The sequence below is a fragment of the Herpailurus yagouaroundi genome, unplaced genomic scaffold (assembly GCF_014898765.1).
Source record: "Herpailurus yagouaroundi ecotype Mexico unplaced genomic scaffold, PumYag 255, whole genome shotgun sequence".
Taxonomy (NCBI): domain Eukaryota; kingdom Metazoa; phylum Chordata; class Mammalia; order Carnivora; family Felidae; genus Herpailurus; species Herpailurus yagouaroundi.
In genome coordinates this window covers 1,527,716-1,548,428 of record NW_024412472.1, presented here as the reverse complement: position 1 = coordinate 1,548,428, position 20,713 = coordinate 1,527,716, and the positions used below count along the sequence as shown (strand labels likewise).

The following is a 20,713-nucleotide window of genomic DNA, read 5'->3' as shown; positions in this document are numbered from 1 at the left end:
CTAGATTTTTGGGTAATGTGGAGGCAAGCCGAATGTGCAAATGTGGGACTCTGGCAAATGCTCTGGTGCAATTTACAAGCTATGTAATGTGCCATGTGTGTGTATCAGGCACATGGATGAGCATACCTTTGTATTTAGGAGCACCTGCCACACATGAAATTTCCTCCTTCTTCCTCCTCCCTTACTGGACTATGAAAACCACTGTAACCTAGCTTTAAGCACAATGCTTTGAGTAGAGTAGGAGCTTAATAAAATGTTCTTTATTAAACTGAATAATAAACGAGGAGTGGACGATGTTTCTGTGTCTCTCTATTTTTTTTTAATCCTGCATCATTATATATAGACAGTTTACAGGTAGAGGTAGAGATAGAAATCTCTGTATTTGGGGCATCCCACTAAGCTGTTTGCACACCACTATGTGACAGGAGACTCCCGAAAGTGAATAATCAAAGTCTCCTGTGTACAAGGTCTGCCCGTTCCTTCCCGGGCACATAGTCTGAGTACACTGAGGCCAACCTCATAAGACACCTTTCTCAACTTCCCTAACTTTCCATTGATGAATTTTCTTTTGAATGTAGATATATGAAATGTTGATTTTTAGTGAACAATTTTCAATCATTGGGGTCTCCATGTTTTCCTAAGAGCTGCAGGATACCCAAGGAGAGAAAAAAGAGAAAAAAAATACAGAAGAGGAGTCTATAAGGGGGTTTCTCAAGCTATGGCTGGTTCTTCACCTCCTTGTCACAGCAGCCTACTCAAAACCAATTACAAAAATAATGTATTTTTAATAACCTTGAATTCCAGCCATAGTTGATTGCATCTGACAAGGAATATTTTTTTTCTTTTTATTCTTTGAAGGAGAGAAAGAGTGAGCAGAGGAGGGAAAGCAAGAGAGGGAGGGAGGGAGACAGGGAAAATCCCAAGCAGGTCTGCATTATTAGCGCAGAGCCCAATGTGGGGCTTGAACTCGCAAACCATGAGATCATGACCTGAGCCGAAATCAAGAGTCAGACACTTAACCAACTGAGCCACGCAGGTGCCCCAGAACATTTCTTTTATCTGGGAAGGAGTTATATAGACATTTAGATCATTAGTGCCAGGAACTGAGCCACAATTGAAAATAAAGTCTTTACTATGTATCAGAAGTCCATGGAAGTATCTAGCTAACTGAAGGACTGGTGGCCACTGAGTAACAGGTTCTGCACCTTGAGAGCAGTGTTATTAGAGTATCATTGGTGTTTACCAGCTATGGAAACCATGAAATTAGAGCGTAGGGTAATGCCAAAGACAAAACTATGCCAGGCTGGTTCCATCCCAGCAATAAGTTGTCAGCATTATCTTACCCACCCACCCACCCCCCGCCTTGGGGAATAAGGAAGAATAAGATCAAGCATGTGGTAGAAAATACCGTGAAGAGATGCATTTAGATAGAGATAGAACAACCCAGTATTCTGCGGTACCAGTCAGCAAATTTCTTCTCCTTTATACACAGCCATGGATATGGTTTTACTACCCCAAAGAAGTTCTCCCATAAAGAATATTCACACATTAAAACATAGTGAGATACACATGTCACCCTGTCGCCTGAAGGGCTCTAGGTGTGACGGACTACTGTCTTTACACTATTCTGGGTACATTAAGGCACTGGTGAGGCTGAACATTGCAATAAAATGCACTCATGTGAATTTAACACAACCTGATACATTATGCAGTAATGTTTTTAAAAATCTTTAGATAGAACCTTTGAGTATCAGGGTTTGGTGCAGATATCACCTCCACTTCAAACGACATTCTCAACAGTGTCATAGATGTCATTCATCTAACGTCATATAATGTCATACCTACTGGCTTGAAGGCAGGATGAAGATTATGTCCCTAGCCATTCTTAGAGGGTCTCTGCCTGCCTTTCAGGGGATATGAAAGCCTGACTGTGGCCAGAGAGGCATGACTGTAAGCTGGAGAGGGGGGCCCAGGCTCATCAATAGCACTGGGAATCACACACAGTGAAGCACCAGTAAGTGCCAGTTAGAGAGGGACTTAGGGTCAGTCAACCAGCCACGGAGGAGCCAGGCAATCAGTTATTTGTGAGGGCTAGCTGGTGACGCAAGGGCCCCTGAGTGACACACGTTGCTCGTCCAGCTCTATGCTTAGGATCGAGTGACTTAGAGGTGAGCCCAAGTGGACAAGATGAGGAGAGACAAGCCTCCAGTAGGAAGAGAAGGTCGGTGGAACAGATAGGAAAGAAAATGAGGGAAAGACAGGTAGAAGACAAAGGAGAGAGGGCCAGGGAGACAGGGGTGAGGGTCAGAAAGGAAACCCAAGGGGAGGTCTCAAAGGAAACCAGGGTGTTCCCCTGGGACCCTAGTTCAGGGAAATCATTCTTCATCAGTGACTCATCCTTACCTGTCCCCAGGCAGGAGTCCCCATGCATGCAGGGTTGAGAGGTCTGAGGCGGGGGTACTATCTGAGCCATGAGACAACAGGAATCAATTGCTCAGCCCCTCCCTGGACTTGAAGTCTTATCTCTCAGGCACAAGCCTTCTGCTCTCCAACCATTCCCCTCCCAAGCTTTGCAAATACTGCCTCCTGCCCCTATAGTGAAAGACCCAGGATACAGCCTCTAGGAATGGGGCAAAGGGCTATCCCTCAAGGCTCCTTACAGTTCAGATGGAAGAGAAGCTCTGTCACATGCACCTTGCAAAGTCACGTAACCCTGAGTCTTAGTTATTTCACTGTTAGGTAGAATAAAACCATTTTCAACACACAGTGTTTTTTTTTTTTTAATTTTTTTAATGTTTATTTATTTTTGAGAGAGAGAGAGAGAGAGAGAGAGAAAGAGACAGAGTGAAAGCAGGGAGGGGCAGAGAGAGAGGGAGACACAGAATCCAAAGCAGGCTCCAGGCTCTGAGCTGTCAGCATGGAGCCCAATGCGGGGCTTGAACTCATGAACCCTAAGATCATGACCCAAGCTGAAGTTGGACACTTAACCAACTGAACCATACAGGTGCCCTGATTTTTTTTAAACGTTTATTCATTTTTGAGAAACAGAGAGACAGAGCATGAGTGAGGAAGGGGCAGAGCGAGAGGGAGACACAAAATCAGAAGTGGGGTCCAGGCTCTGACCTGTCAGCATGGAGCCTGACACGGGGCTCAAACTTAGGAACCATGAGATCATGACCTGAGTGGAAGTCAGACACTTAACCGACTGAGCCACCCAGAGGCCCCTTGACAGAGGTTTTTGAAGTTATAATGAAAAAAAATTCTTCTGACATCCTGGTACATCAGAATAGAGACACTGACACACTATATGCATTTAAACATATGTAAGCATTCTGCCATCTTGACAAAGACAAGGCATTTCCCAGTCCTTACTCAGCAGTTAGAAAGAAGTCACACATTTCCCAAAGTTTTACTTCACCAAGGAGAAACTGCCCCTCTTTCAATTACACCTCACAAGTAACCCAAGCTTCACTTGGGCCCTTTGCTCCCAAGGGAGCCCCCAGCTCACTCACAGCTCCCATGGCTCTCCAAAGGGAGGTCTGGAATCGCATTGGTGCATAATCTGCATGTCCAGAATAGTGGACTAAGCATTACAATTATTGTAAATTTCAGGTGTGTAATAAACACAATAAAAACTACAGATGTTGGGAAAGCTCTCGGCTTTCCAGTTATATCCTGCTCACTTTTTTCAACATGTTCAATGGCAAGAATTTGTTCTTAGCTACATTATTTTCATCAGGGACCAAAACCAATGATATAAACCTTTTATGAAAACAATCAGGCTAGAAGAAATTGTAAATGACTCATTCCACCAAAGCCTAAGAAAGTCTTTCAGGAGCATTGATCATATTATCACTTCCCAAACAATGTGATCCAGGGAGATGAGATTTAGTTGTAAAGAATCTTTTTACCCAGAGAGAGCAGAAGATGATAAAGCCAGAAGCAGTGAAAAACATGTCTGACAGAGGACTCTATGGTTACAATCAGGGAAGACATGAACTCATGTTAACTGATAGATAAAAATACTATTGGTTAAATAGAATTAAGAATTTAAATATTTCATGAGTAAACTCAAGCAAAGAGAAGAAGCTAAGAATTACAGCTTTGAGGAATTTGGCAGGCAAAAATCTCATGTAAATGGGGCAGCTACATAATGGGTAGATGTTTCAGCTTAGTTTAAGTTACAAATTCAGGGAGCATAATAATATATGTACCTCAATTCCTGCTTTGTGATTCATACATGACTGGACACCCAAACCAAAAACTTTCCAAGTTTCCCAAGTTCTTTTTCTTTTTAATTTTTAAAAATAATTATTTTAGAGAGAGCAAGAGAGCAGGGGAGAAGGGCAGAGGGGAGAGAGAGAAGCTCAAGCAGGCTCCATGCTCAGTGCAGAGCCCCATATCAGGGCTCGATCCCATGACCTTGGCATCATGATTGGAGCCAAAATCAAGAGTCAGACGCTCAACTGACTGAGCCACCCAGGTGCCTCACCCAAGTTCTTTTTTATAAGCAATAATACCCAAAACCTACTTCTCAACGCTCTAGTGCAATTGTCTATGAGAAACGAGGTGAAAAATTCTTTGACGGATCTGTTTTGTTTTAATACTATAGATAATAGGGTTCATCACAGGAGGTGCTAGTAGATAGATGTTGGCCAGGATGACATGTACAATTGGAGGGGCATGCTTGACAAAGCGGTGAGTCATGGAAAGTCCCACCAAGGGCACATAGAGGACCAGAACAGCCAGAATGTGGGACAGACAGTTATTGAGAGCCTGGAAACTTTCACCCTGGGAGCTGATTCTCAAGACACTTCTCAGAATGAGTGCATAGGAGACCACAATGAGCAGGGGGTCCAATGTAGTAAAGACCAGAGCTATAACAAATCCATACCAATTATTGATAGTGGTATCAGCACACACCAGGCGAATCATGTCTTGATGAAGGCAGTAGGAGTGGGAGAGATGGTGGGAGCCACAAAATGGAAGCCGCTTCAGTAGGAATAATGCAGGAAGAACAGTCAGAACACAGCGGAAAATGATGGCTATCCCTATTCTTCTGATGACCCGGTTGGTAAGGATGGAGACATAATGGAGGGGGCGGCAGATGGCCACATAGCAGTCAAAGGACATGGCCAACAGCACGGAAGATTCCATAAAAGAGAATCCATGGAGGAAGAAGAACTGGGCAAAACAAGCCTCAAAGCTGATCTCTGAGGCATTAAACCAGAGGAGTCCCATGACTGTAGGCAAAGTGATGAGGGTAAGCCCCAGGTCTGTTAGAGCCAAAATAGAGAGGAACAAGTACATGGGCTCTTGTAGGGAGGGCTCTACCCTGATGACAGCCAGGATGGTGATATTGCCCACAATGGAGACCGTGTAGAGACAACAGAAGGGGATGGAAATCCAGCCATGGGAAACCTCAAAGCCAGATATGCCCATGAGGATGAAGAAGAAGGGGACTTGAGTGGAGTTAGTAACCCAAAACATGACTGGAAGAGGCAGCCTCAAGACCAGAGCTCTTTCCCAAATCTGTGAAAAGTGGACAACAAAAGGATTGAAATAAATAGTCTATGACTATCCAAAGTCACTCTGTGATAGATCATCAAGTGAGACTTGGGGAAAGAGAGCTATCTGGGCAATGAGTTTACAAATGTTTTATCAGTTTTGCTTGTTTTAGCTCTTACCTTGCCATCTCTTGTCAACCACTGAGTTGACAGCATGAAGTTCTCATTAGTTTTAACCCAAAGACTTCTTTATACATCCAGAAGACAGTTATGCCTTTGCAGCAGAAGGTATAAGGGTACATTATGGCCATTGGAAAGAATAACTGTGGAGAAGAGATTACTGTAGGACACCTTTGGATGGCATGGGGCTAGGAGAAAAAAAGAGAGAGCCGAGACCAGTAAATGTAAAAAAAAAAAAGATTCCAATATGCTTATTGACTCTTTTGAACCAAGTGAACAATAAAGAGAGACTTGAACTGAGGTAACAGAGTGGGGAAAGATAATGCCTATCTTCAGAGCCTAGGATTCTTGAGACAGAACTTTTAGAGGCCATATGGTGCAAGGACTCTGTTGGAAAGGACCTTCCATGAGCGAAATGGGTCAAACTTGGGTGCTCAGATATCTGTCAAAAGAACCTATATTAGAAGACTAGGCCTAGGAAGCACTTTCTTGGAAAGAATACAACAATAATAGTAGGAACATCTCCACAGGAACAGCCTAATAGCATTGGAATAAGGCAAAATACCCTCTTGGTGCATAAAGCAGTTGGATCCATTGGATCAGCCAGTAGATTTCTGGGAAGCTGTTTAAGTTCATATTGATGGATGTGAAAGGGAACAGAATCTGCCACCCCAAAATATGCCTGTTTGGCTTAACGATTATCTTGAGTTATTATTTCTAAGAAACAGCAGACCTAGTGAAAGGGCGGGCCTACGCCAGCAGACTCCATCTTGTTCTGTGTCCTTCACCTTGACCACACCTCCTCCCCTTGAGTAACCCCCCCTCACCTGCCTAACAGGACTCGGACCCTTCCCCAGGACCCTTCCCCAGCCAATCGGCTGAGGCCACAGCCATTACCTCACCAACTGCCCCTAGGCCCCAATAAAACCTTTGTCCTTTTGAAACTCGCTCTCTTTCCCTGGTATCTCACCGCTGCATCGGTGCAGGTAGGGGATTGAGCTCGAGCTAGCTCGAATAAAGGCTCTTTGCTTTTGCATCAGATTCGGCTCCCTAGTGGTCTTTGGGGATCATGAATTCTGGGCATAACACTAGAACAAAAGCTGAGTAGATGTTACCTTTCTGATCCCTACACTGACGAGTAAGGGACATTTGCATTTATAGGGGAGATCTGGAAGAGGAGAAGGAGTAAATCTTTGGAAATTCTTACCAATTTCTTCTCCACAACTATTCTTTCCAATGGCTATAACACACCGTTACACCTTCCTGCTGCAAAGACATACTGTTATGCATGACAACCATTCCCTTGTTTACTGTGCTTTTCCTGGGAACTTCCCACTAGAAGCCCTCCCTCCTACCCATCCAGCCCCCAACGTTTTTCTTCATCTTTATACTAAGAAGGCATTCAAGGTGATGGTTTGGACCATTTCAAGGAGTTACTCACTTTTATTGGGTATGTCCCAGGTAGACTGGAGGTATATATGTTATTAAAATTTTAATCATTTGTCTCCAATTAATCTTTTATTATAAGGAGTCCTCAGCCAAAAACCTAGAAAGGTAAAGGAAAATTATTTTTCCTCTCTTACAGTGGTTTGGATAAGCTATTTCATCTTTTTGTTGTTGTTTTGTTTTGTTTGTTTTTAACATTGCTGTATGGTGAACCTTCCTTGTGCTTTCTCTAACTTTGCTCTTGATAAACTCAAAATATCTTGCTCTTTTTGTCCACCACCAAAAAATGGAAACCATTACTTGGGAATCCTCTTGCGACTGAGGGTGATCATAGGTGTTATCCACTGGGAAGACTGACAGATTGAGGAAGCAGAAGAGAATAGGAATGGAGGAAATCCTGGGCTATGGAAACCAGAATCTCTTCCTATTGACCTATCGCTACCCTGCCTCCATAATGGCTTCAGAGCTCTGGCAGCTTTTTCAACATTCATGATGAGGGAGCATAAGGCAAGCTGAAGGCAAAGTAGAAGCTAACAACAAGTCCCACACACACCCAGGTGGGATGTGTGTGACATTCCTCAGGCACTCCTGGCTGCCCAAGAACAAAGGAAAGGACAGAAAACAAATGGTTCAACTGATAGAGTTTCCATCAGTTTACAAACATCTTAGTAAATTACAAGAAAAAGGCAATCTTATCAATAGCCTAATCTCCAGGAACTCCCTACTGTCTTAATGATAATGATTTGCTAGAGGGAAAAAGAAACAACAACCTTAGCTTAACAAAAGCTAGGCCTCCAGTAATCTGTGAGTCTTCTTTAGCATATGAAAATTGCTTTGGAAACTTCCCCTTGAATTTATCTCCCCCAGCTCCATAGTATATAACCAGGCACCCTTCACAACCCCAGTACAGCTTTTTTCTGCCCACAGGTCCTATCCCACGCTTTAATAAAATCACCCTGTGTGCACCAAAGACATCTCAAGAATTCTTTCTTGGCTGTCGGCTCTGGACCCCACTATCACTCGGAAAGCCATCATTAAGAGACTCTTTTTTTGGTGCCCTTTCTCCAGAAGTAACATTACCCATAGAAAGTTCCCATCAGCAATCTGTGCCCTGGCACAATACCATAATCTAGTTTTAGCTCATGTCCCTCAAGCTCCGGGAGCCTCACTCTTCCTTCCTCCAGCTTGGTAGTGACATGTATCTTTATATCCATAAGTCTTCCTGCTCAGCCTCACTTTCTATCCCATCTTTCTGGTAATTCATGGCCATGTACATCACCTGTGTCTGTTAGCCAGATGCCTTGGTTTTTCCATAGAACGGCTTTCGCTGATGAGCAGAAGCTCAGCTTTGTATAGACTTCTATAGGTCCTCAGGGAAAGAAGTAGCCCTTGGGGCTCACAAGAGTCCAAGGTACAGAAGAAAGAAAGATTTGTGTGACATAGTATGCTGTGGACCACACCTAGTTAAGGGACACGAGGTGCATACACATTCCAAGACGATTTTCCAAGAACAACCTGAGCAAACTCAAGACCAAACCAAACCAATCAAATAAACAAAAAGCTCTGTGTAGTTTCTCTAGAGATACCTGACGGAAAATTTCTGAGATTCTTTTGACAGAAATTATTGGGAGGAAATTCTTTTTATGAAGTATTTACCAAATGAAACACTGGAGCAGGAACTTTCCAGCACTCTTCTCCATTGCACACTGTGGTGGGTTTTTTTTTTTTATTTGTTTTGCTTTGTTTTTTTGTTGTTGTTGTTGTTGTTATTTACCATTGATCATAAAGATAAATAAACTTAGAGCCAGGAAAGTGCAATGATAAAAGATGGAATTAAGGATGAGGTAATTTAATTTATTCTCTACCAGAACAATACTAGTATTTTTCTTTACAAAATATTTTCAAAATTTTTATATCCTTTTCCCCATTATGCTCAGTAATCCTTCCTTTTTTTAAAAGAAGCACAAATATTGCATTTTCCTACCTAAGTGGTTGTAAGTTAGGCTAATTTGGATTGAAACCCTAATTTTAATACTCACGAATTGTGTGACTCTGGTCTGGTGACTTAAACTTTCTTTGCCTTATTTTACTTTCAGTATGTCAAGGATAATAATCCTGTTTGGGAAAGTGCTGAAGACACTTCTTGGTACTTATCAAGGCCTAAATAATCGTTAGCTATAAATACTAATTGTACTAATAGCAGACTGCTATAATAGTCATTGTTTTTGTTTTTGTTTTTTTCAACATTTTTTATTTATTTTTGGGACAGAGAGAGACAGAGCATGAACGGGGGAGGGGCAGAGAGAGAGAGAGACACAGAATCGGAAACAGGTTCTAGGCTCCGAGCCATCAGCCCAGAGCCTGACACGGGGCTCGAACTCACGGAGCGCGAGATAGTGACCTGGCTGAAGTCGGACGCTTAACCGACTGCGCCACCCAGGCGCCCCTAATAGTCATTGTTATATTATTACTATTATTATTATTACTAATATTATTATCATTAGCATTATTATTACTCTCCTTACTTTCAAGGATGCAGTTATTTTAACTATTTTCTTCAATCTGTCTTTTTTCCTAATCTGCAGGCATGGCACCAAGATCTTGATAAGAAAATTAGATTATTAGGAATGTGTTCTTGTTAGCAACTTAAACGTTGTTCGAGGATCCTCATGTTTGTTCTCAGAAATGTTGGAAAACCTGTCTTACTTAACTCTTTAATGCCAGGAACATTGTTGTATCTTGGTAGCATAAACCAAAATGACACACTTTTCCCAGAAAGAGTAGACAAAACACTAAGGCGTAAGAAGGAAGCCAAAGGAAATGTGTTATCAGTACTTTTAAGCAAAGGGAGCAAAGAAAGATGAGATCTATGTTTCTAATGATATTTCAAATCCATAGTATTATTTCAAAATAAGCTCTCAACAGATACTACGAAAGACTGAAATTACACATTTTGACTAGTTATGCCATTGACTTGCATTTTAGAAAAGAGGTGAGCTCTGACACTAAACCTCTTTATTCAAATTCGGACTCTCATCCACCAGCTAGAGATCTTGAGCTATTTAGTGAAACACACTGTCCTTCCACACCCCAACTCTCAAGTATTTCCCAAACTGTTGAAGAATTTTACTCTTCCACAAGCAACATCTGGGAGTTCCAAGTGTTCCATATCCATAACAACATATGGTACTATCTATTGTCTTAACTGTAGTCATCCTGGTGTCTAGAAGTCATTTTATGGTGGTTTAAATTGACATTTCCTTAATGACTAATAGTTTGATCATCTTTTCATATGCTTCTTAGACATTAGCATATCTTCTGTGAAAATACTTACATTAAAAGTTTGCCTGCTTTCATTGGACTGTCTTCTCATTATTGAGGTATAAGAATTCTGTATTCAATCTGGATCCAAGCCTTTTTCAAATGTACATAATTTTTTTTTCAATCTCTGGATTGACTTTATTTCCTTAACAGAGTCTTGTGAAGGGCAGACTTTGTTAACTTTAATGAAGTTTAATTTATTAATTCATTTTTTTTCTTAAAATAGATCATAAAGATTTTTTTCCTATATTTTCTCCTTGATGTTTTACAGTTTGGATATATTTTTATTATGTACACCTAGGTCTTTGCTGTGTTAAATGAACTTTTGTGTAAGGTATGAGATAAGGTCAAAGCTAATTTTATTTTTGTATAAATATACAGATGGACCAGCACCATTTATTGAAAATATTATTTTTTCTTACAAAAATAGTTGGTGACTTTGTCAAATATCAATAATTGAGTTATGTGAAGATCTCTTTGTGAACTCTCTCATCTGTTTTATTGATGTGCTTGTCTCTCATTATGCTTATTTGGCACTATTTTACTGAAGATTTACAGTAAGTATTGAAATTAGGTAGTATATGAGCTGTACAAAACTGTTCTTTATTTGTAAGGTGTTTAGCTAATCCAGATCTTTTGCATTTCTATAAAAAAATGTGAAAAATCTATGGAATTCTACAAAAAAAAATGCTAAGAATTTTTTCCCCCTACCTTCCAAATGAATGTGCTAAGGTCTTATTCTTTTTTTTATTGTTACTGGATTCACTTACTATTATTTTGTTAAGACCTTAAAAACAAACAAACAAAAACAAACAAACAAAACAAACAAACAAAAACTGTTCATGGATGGAAAATATAAGGTAGTAATTTTCTTTCCTCAGCAAAATCTTTGCACTGTTTTAGAATCAGAAATGTTTTGACCCAGTGTTGGTATGTTTCTTTTTTATCTATGATAATGTAATTTCATGTATAGCCTAATTTAATCTTTGTACCACTGTTCAGATATGCTTTACCTCTACTTATATGATAATTACACAATATTTTGTTATTATTTTGGTTTAATATCAATTGTGTTTTAAGGAATTCAACAGAGAGAAAACAGTCTTAATCTCAATTGCTATTTAGCCTAAAAATGTTTATTTTACATTAGGTTTTGAGGTAAATTTTCACTAAAAATCTACATGAAGAGATTTTATTTCCACCACATCACAAATGAAATCGCACATTTTTTCCTTTGACCCCTGTTGTTTCTGAAGAAAAGTCGTACAACATTCTTTTCATAGTTTCTTTGTATGCAATGTGTGTTTTTTAATATTCATTCACCTGTATGTTTTCTTTAATTGGCCTTGCTCCATATTTGCTGAGCATCTGAATTCATGGGTATCCTTTATGTTATAATATTTAAAAACTTCAGGCAATAATTCTTCAAAAATTTTTGATCCTTTTTTCCTCTCTTCTTCCCTTCTAATACACCAATTGCACATGTGGTCGACATCTTGATCTACCATCTCTGGGAGTCTTTTAATTAAAAAAAAAAAAATCTTTTTGTTTCATTCAGCGCTTCTGTTTGGATGATTAATATTGATGCATCTTTGAGTTCAGTTACCCTTTCTCCTATGCTGTCCAATCTACTCTGGATCCCATCCAATAATATTTTGATTTTAGTATTTTATTTTTCTCTAGTTGGATTCTCATTTATTTTTTCATACTTTCCAAATATTTCCTGAAATTCCTAATCTCATCCACATCTAAATTCCTCATCTTGTCTTATCCAAAGTGGAGGTACATTGGGAAAAAGACAAACAGCATTAGCTGAATGGAAGATGAAGGGTAAATTTCAGTCAAACTTTTTGAGAGAACACTTCTAGGCTAGGAGAAAACCCAAGAATATTCTTCAAATACCATTCAAAATGACTCTCTTCTGGGTTGAAGCTAGAGGCAGAGAGCACAACTGGATATAGCCCATCAAAACTGAAAAGAACAGATAGTCACCATTCCAAGATTCTATTGGAGGCCACTTGTGGCATCTCTTTTCTCTGTTGTCCTTTGGTATCTACAGAATAAATAGGCTTTGAAAGGTCTTGTGTCTCCTCTCCTATTCTGGTTGTTGGAAGGAGAGGATATTCTTTATGTACTGGAATTACAAGTAGAGAGATGTGGATAGACCAGAAACCAGAGAAAGCTTGGTCTGACCATCTACTGCTAGGAAGCTCTCATAAGAACTGTCAGTCTGAGGAGTAGTTCAAAGAGGCCACTCTCTTGTTTCCACAGCTTTGCTTTATACTCAATGTGTCTAAACAGGGATGATGTAACAAAAATACCTCTGTAGACTTTGAGGCTCATGAGAGTAGAGACCTTATCATTTATCCACTGCTCTGTCCTAAAGCCTTATGCCTGGCACATAGTAGGTTCTTAATAAATATTTGGAGGAAAATGCATAATTGTGGGTCTCCGTGAATGTCTCTACGGAAGCCTGCATGTTTCTGGGTATATATGAATGTGCTCTGTTCAACTTCCCTACTTTGACTAAAGAGATACTTTTATTCTCCAACTTTGACAACTAGTATTCTTCTTGGAGCATATCAGGCACCCTCCCTGAAGTGAGTACTCAAGGTCACAGGTCAGTGGTGATGGTTGTTACTAAGCAATGAGTAAAGTTTCTTGGGAGCAGAGTCCACGTGAAGCTGCTGGCAGAGGCCAGCTGAAGAAATCGGAGCAGAGGGGTCCTGGATAAAGGCAGGGCCCCAATAAGCAGTATGTTGTTACTTTGAAATCAGCCAAGAAGTTGAGCCTCAAAAGTGGGAGGAGGGTAATGCAAAGCCTATTAGACAATACTGTGATAATGTGTGCTTACAAAGAAGCAGAGCAACAGCCCAGTCCTTTGTCATCAGTAGATAGTCCACCTCCTTCCTCATTTGCCTACTAGTAACCATCCCACTGACTACATAGCATAAAACCTGCATGACATAGATAAGAAAATTTAGCCCTTAGCCTTCCTCATTGCTGTGAATGAGGAAGCACAGAGACAGCAAGAGTTTGACTCTTTCTCAGTCTCCATAAGAAAGTATATGTAGAGCAGTTCGCGTTAATTCAGGATACGAAGAGCTACTTTATTTTTTTCAGAAATTATCATGGGCCCCTGGGTGGCTCAGTTGGTTAAGCATCTGACTTTGGCTCAGATCATGATCTCATGGTTCATGAGTCTGAGCCCCATATTGGGCTCTCTGCTGTCAGTGCAGAGCCTGCTTCAGATCCTCTGTCCCCTCTCTCTCTGCCCTTCCCCTGCTCTCTCTCTCTCCCTCAAAAAATAAACATTTAAAAAGAAAAAGAAATTATTACTTTGTTGTTACACATTATTGTCACAACAGCTGCCAAAATGATGTATACTATAAACATTTTACTTGCTAAAAAACAAAATTATAAACCTGAGTGATTTTGAAGATTTAATTAGCTTTATTAAATAATTCATGAATCCAGCAGCACCCCTTCCAGCAAGTAGAGGGGAGCTCCTAGGATGTGAATTAAATGGAAGGTTTTTATAGGAAGGAGAGTGGGGCAAGAAAGTCGTAAGCAAAAGAAAAGAAAGAATTATTCCAGGCAAGGTCATTTTCCCTTAGGAGGAAGAGTAGAGGGTCTCCTCACGCAGCTGACCTCAGCTTCCTTTGGGGAGTTGGGAGTGCCCTGTGACAGACTTCTTGGTACCCATTAGAAAATTCCTGGCTGACCTGTCAAGACTACATTTCTGGGAGAGACTGAAATTGATATTGTTTTTTCCAAACAGTCCTAGCCACTGGACTGTTTTCCAATGAAGATGAACTCATCCTCTTGGAAGTTGGCATGAAGAAATGAAAGTTCTTAGGACTTTGAAATTCAGTCACATCACTTCATTTAATGCCAGCCATGTGACAAAAAGTGATTTAATTTTTTCCAGCTTCACTGTCTTTAGCACGCTAAAAAGAAAACCAGAGGCCCAAGTGGCATCGCCAAGGTTAAGGCCCTAAGTCAGTAAACCAGGGCCAAGATTCCTTTTTGCCCTTAGCAAAGTGTCATCATGGAGGCAGCTGAGCTACTAGAAGGAGGTCACTCTGCCTATTTCAAGGACTTGTCAATGGGCTGTAGGCAGTAAGGGAATTTTCATTTGCCTTTGTTTCCCACATCACCATGGCAAGTCCTTAAACCCCTTACCGTTGTTGTTGGATAGCCAGGAGTGTCCCAGGAGTATAACACACATTCCACCTGGCAGGGAGAAGGGAGTGTTAGGTTGTACTTAACCCCTGAGCTTGCCTTATGCTTTCTCATTAGAGTGGCCTAGAGAAAAGTTTGGGAAATGTCAGGCTTGTTTTGGTGAGACAAGTGTTTGAGTTACCTGATCTAGATGGGCTATGAGCAGAGACAGACAAAACAAACAAACAAACAAAAATACCAGGTAGACCTTAACCCAAGCTAGGGGTGAGGGTAGAAGGACTGATTTTTGGCTTTTCAAAAGGGGTCCAACCAAAAATTTGTCACAGTGAAGATGAAAATTGGTTCTTCTTTGGAATGACTGGTGAGAGACAGGATATGAGGAAAGAAGAACTTACTAAAAAGATTGCTGCAGGAAGATGTGGAGCCTTCCTCTATGAAAACATTCTAGACTTTCTATGCTTGCATAGATGCAGACATCCAGGGAGGCAAGGCAATGGGAAATATAAATTCCAACAAGAAGCTTTCTCATGGGCTCAGACCAGACTGCAGGATCCCTTTGACAATCCCAACATGCATAGGTCTTTCCAGCCTGGAAAGCCCTTAACAATCACATACCAAAAATGTTTATCTAAGGAGGGCCTTGCTCACCAGGCCTGGACCTTGGATCAGAAAAAGGTGTGCTTTGTGGGGTCAGAAAAATAATTTTCTTTCTACCCTTCTAGGTTCATGGCTGGGACCACCTCCTTCCCCCATGATAAAAGGCAGATTAACTACAGAAAAACAAACAAGTTTAATAACATGCATACCTCCTGTATACATGGCAAGTACCCAGGAAAACTGAGTAACTCCCCAAAATGTCCCAAGCCACCATTTAAAATCCCAGATCCAGCTAAAGACAAAAGATATTGGGAGTTGGGAAGCCAGTTATGGGAGGCTAGTGGAAAAGCACAGTGATCAAGGGTAAGTTTGTTACGCAGATTTAGGTCTTTGCCTTCCCCACCGACCAGTTTCCAGAGGTTTAGTCCTTTTCCTCATCCTGGTAATAGAGGGAGACATCCTTACAAATGGAGATTTCCTTACAAATGTAAATGCCTCTTACAAAAGGGTAACTTCTACTTGGTTGGTTTTCAGAGGTCCCTTTGAGCTTTGCTGTTTCTTAAAAATGATCAGCCTAAAATAAGCCTTATGCCAAAGAGGAATATTTTAGAGCCACAAATTCTGCTCCCCTTCAGGCTACAGCCATTTTCTGCAACAGAGACCCCTCCCCCAACCCAAGTGAGTCTGAGTCTGGAGAAACCAAAAACCTTGAGAAAGGATTTCCTTTAGTTCTGTGTCTGGTCTGACTGGGGATTCAAAGCTTGGTCAATGTAACTGGGACTAAAGGCACTCAGACACATCTGCATCCTATGAGGTTATCTTTAATATCTGAGAAAGTAGAGAAAAATATCTTTCCATTAATTTCACGATTTTATGTGGGTTATACGGTTTGGGTATGCCTGTTGTCTGTATGCACGAGACAGAGGAGGAATGCACCAGCTGGCATTTCTCAGAACTTTGTGGGAGATCAACAGGATGTGAGAAAATGAAGTTGGAAGATGTATTTTCTTAACCTGTTGGGAAAGAAAGGTTTGAATTTAAGCCTGTTTGGGGTTGAAGGCTCCCCCTGGTGGTTGTATTGGAAAACCACAAGATGCATATTGACCTGGCTGTTCTACAGTAATCTCATACCCCGCCAAGCCTGACTCAGTTAGCTAGGTATTGATACTCGGTAGAACCTCCCCTAAATATAACTTGTAAGGGGATCCTGAAAAGCATGCTAGGATCCAATATATCCCTGTCTCTCCCACAGGCTTTCTCAGTCTCTGGTACAGAGTAGGCTCACTTGTTCTCCTTGTGGATAGGGAGTGAGCTAAGACAGTCATATTCTCACATACACACAGCTGTCTCTGTCTGTATCTTTCACACATGCACACACATACACACACACACAGGCACATGTGAAAATAATATTATATGCACTGAAAGCCACACTAGCACACATACAAATAGGTACACTCTTACATTGATACTTTTAGTAATGGATTTAGATACTCTAGTAAGGGATTCTTTTTTTTTTTAAGTTTATTTATTTATTTTGAGAGAGAGACAGACAGAGTGAGCAGGGGAGGTGCAGAGAGAGAGGAAGAGAGAAGGAATCTCAAGCAGACTCTCTGTTGTCAGTGTGGAGCCAAACATGGGGGGCTCAAACTCACAAACTGTGAGAACATGACCTGAGCCAAAACCAAGAGTCAGTCTCTTAACCTACTGAGCCACCCAGGTACCCCAATACTTTAGTAATGGATTCTAATACATTCAAGATTAGACTCACACCAACATATTGATATACCACGTCCCTAAGAATCACCTACCTACATTCACTTCACTTTATATTCATAAGATTTCATTGTTGGGGAGGTGAAAAATTTTACTCTACCCTTCAAGATTCTTCTAGCTAGTCTAAGAATTAAACTGACATGAGACAGATTAATCATTAATAAATCATGAAACAGAAGAAATTCAAATTTAACTACATATATACGGGGGCTCCACAAGCGTAAAAGGCCCATAGAGAGTCAGTCAAGCAATTGAGGCCTATACCATCAAGAACTAAGGAGAAGGGGACAGGGATTTGGGACTTTAAAGGAGAGAGAGATAATTCACAAGAAGATGAAAAGAGTAAAAATTTGGTAAACAAATGTTTGCTGGGCCTCAGAGAAACAATGAGACAGAATAATTTTAACAAGCAGATTTTGCTAGGCTCCTCCCTGTCTACCACACCTAGTTCATATTATACTGTAGTTATCTATGGTAATAGCTCTCTTCCTGGAACAGGTGTCCTATCTAAATTCTCTTAGGCAGTCAATGGGAAGCAAAAAGAAACCTTAGCCTTCTGTTTCTTAAAAATAATCAGCCTAAAATAATCCACACGCCAAAGAGACACATTTTGGGGCAGCAAATTTTGCCTCCCTACACCATCATTACCCAAGGGGACAGAGATGTGCCCAAGAACTATTCCTTTGTTGTTTGGTGCCACCAGCCTTCAGAAACAAATTCTGCCTTCCCAGCCTGGGATACTCAAACTGTTCAGTAAACTGTGTTTAACACAATCTGTTTTCTTTACCAAATACGATCTTCATAAAGAGAAAACTATGTCATGTCAACTTATGTATCTGCAAGGCCTTGCTCAGGGTTTTTCAGAGCAGACACTTAATAGATGCATAGCAAATGAAAATTGATAAGAATGGTTAATGTCATTTCAATCTTCATTCTAAAGGATTTTTCTGTGATATAACAACATAAAGCAAAAAGACCTAAGAACATTTTGTATTTCTTAAAATGACAATTCCTTGGGCGCTAGTCCTTCATTTATTGTATAATTCAGAGAAGCAGAGTAGAAAGCTATTATATAGATGCTAGCAAGAAATATAAGGCAAATAGTATTGCAAGCCTCCAGATAAGTGGAAGGTTATCCATCCATTCCATAGTATCATTTAGCCATGTGAAAAGCTAGGAGTTATTCTCACCTAGCACCGTGCACCAAATAATGTCTGTTGCCAGTGCAGATTTTAAATACTTTATACATATTGCTAACAATATCTTCCATAAAAAAAAATACAAGGTCATTCCTTGCTTTGTGAAACTCAATCATCAATATGCATACATTCTTCCAGACTCTTATCTCTGCCTACATCTACTGTCTCATTCCAAGGTATTACTTCTCTCAGATTTTATATTTGAGTTTTGGAGAATTTTATGGTTCTCAGAAAAATTTCCTCACCTCTATGCCTTAAGCATATACCCCTCCTTCCTGCCATTCCCTTGCTATAAAGTCCTGTATCATGATTAATTCTTACTTAGTCTTCATAATTCAGTTGGAGTGCCTTCCCTGTGCTTCCCAGTTGGGCTAGTTGCTATGCACCCAAACTCCCATAATTGCTATGTCCATGTCTTTGGTTGTCCATATGATTGTTGTATTATTTCATATGTCATAGAGGCCCCCAAATAATAGCAATAGTTGCTGCTGATGGTAATAACAGAAGCAATTGTTCCCTAACTTGGCTCCCTCTAGGCCATGACCAAAATTATGTTCTCAATAAAGGCAGAATATTCTCAAATTTTTCTGGTAAGAATTTTCTTTCCTACAAACCTAACAGGATTTTCAACTCTCTCCCTCTGTTGCCTGAGCCAGAACTCTCTTCATCAACTACAATTTCAAAAGATGACCTGCTCTCTGCATCCTGTCCTGCCACCCTAACTCTGCCTGCCTACAGTCTGTCCATAACTACTGGCTATTTACCTCGTCTGAGGTGATGCCATCTTCTATCTAGGTGTATTCTGATCACACTGGCATGTCATAAACTTCAGGGGTCTCTGTCCTCACTTTGGGTCTCTATGTCCCATTTGGGGGGTTCACACTCATGCAAACCTGATCAACCATCTCCTGCTTATGATTACATTATTATAATACCTTGTTCATGCCAATCTCCAAGTGTGTGTGTGTGTGTGTGTGTGTGTGTGTGTGTGTTCCACGGGAAGAGAAGTGTGCATACAACCTGACAACATCAACCAATTCAGGTTTTGTAGCTTGGACTGAGGAAGAAACACAAACTGACTTTCCTGAGACGATGGTATTTGTTACCAGAAGAGGGAAGAAGGCAAGAAGAGAGGGAACGTTGGGGAAAAGACTCCTTGCATCAGGGCTTGTTGAAGTAGGGTCTGCATATTCAGATTTGAGTGGAGAGCCTCAGGAAAGCCTGAGAAACGGGCTGGAGCATCCATTTGGGATGGGAGTGTGTATGGAAGGTTTTCCTCTGGCCAGCCTCTAGGCTCAAAGGTGCAGTATCTGGCAGAGACAAAGAGTGAAGGAATGATCTCATCAAAGGAAATAGGTAAGTGGGCCTGAAAATGACTTCGAGAATGGGAGGACATGGGAGTGCTGGGGGCTCTGGTGCTTCCAGGAAGGTGAGCAATGTGAGCCAATGTGGCAGCTGCGTGGGTGGTCTTCATACACCATACCCGGCCTTTCTGGCAAACTGTGGGACCATTCTGATGAGCACAGGGAGGGATCAAATGAGGTAGCAGGTGGCTGGGATCAGTTTCTTCATAAAGCAGGAAAAGGGGATGAAGCTGTACCATTTTTCTGCCAGCGGAGATCCAGCAGCCTGGAGATTAAGTCCTATAAAGTGAGGGCTCTTCAGCCTCAGGTGAACTCATGGAAGGAGAGAGGGATGTAGAGGGGAGAGGAGTCGCGTCGGCTCTTGCCCACAGGGCTCCCCAGCCCTGGGGACTCTTTGTTTGTCCTCGGCTTCTCCCAGCTGGTGCCATGGTGCTTCACATGCACAGAGAAAGAAGGAGGATAAATCCTTCCCTGGCAGTACAGCCTGATGCGTCACACTGATGCTGGTGCCATTCTGCCTACCCGCTTCCTCTCCTGGTACAGATCACCTGAGCTTCACTTTTTTAAAACGAGCATCTGCAGGTTAGTCTCCACTGCTGCCCTGAGCCAGGGTTTCAGTGGGGGTGAGGGTCATATGAGAAGAAAGAGAGAATGCAGGGAGTGGGGGATGTAGAGTTGTCCAGGAAAGCAGAGACCCTGGGAAAATGTGGCCTAAGTTCTAATTCCAGCTCCTGCACCTAATCCTTGAATGACCTTAGACAAGTATGTTCAGCACACTGGGCCTTAGTGTTTTGCATTTGTAAAATGAAGTCTCGGACTCCATGATCTCCCAGAAACTCTTCCACTCCTGACACTAGCAAAAGCCTTTGCAAAGAACCAGGGCCAGAGAAAGGAACAGAGACTGCCCTCTCTAGAGAAAAGGAAAGCCCATCTACAATAAATATTATGTTACTGAGGCCACGAGAAAGGGCTGCCTGGCTCCCCAGATGTGCCCAGGCCAGGCCCTTCTTGGATTATTTCTGGAAATCATGGATATCATAAACCCTCTGGTCTCTACAGACTCCTCCCTGTCTTCTCATCAACCAAGCAGCCATTAGCTTCTTCAGTTCAGATTTTGTACATTTTGTACATGTGAGCC

At 41.2% G+C, this 20,713-nt stretch overlaps 1 protein-coding gene across 1 annotated transcript; it reads right to left on the bottom strand.

Moving 5' to 3' along the window:
- Nucleotides 1–4,542: 4,542 nt before the first annotated feature.
- Nucleotides 4,543–5,490, bottom strand: LOC121021153 (olfactory receptor 51Q1-like). Its single transcript, XM_040461376.1, has one exon. The coding sequence runs from the start codon at nucleotides 5,488–5,490 to the stop codon at nucleotides 4,543–4,545; it is 948 nt and encodes a 315-aa protein (XP_040317310.1).
- Nucleotides 5,491–20,713: the final 15,223 nt, after the last annotated feature.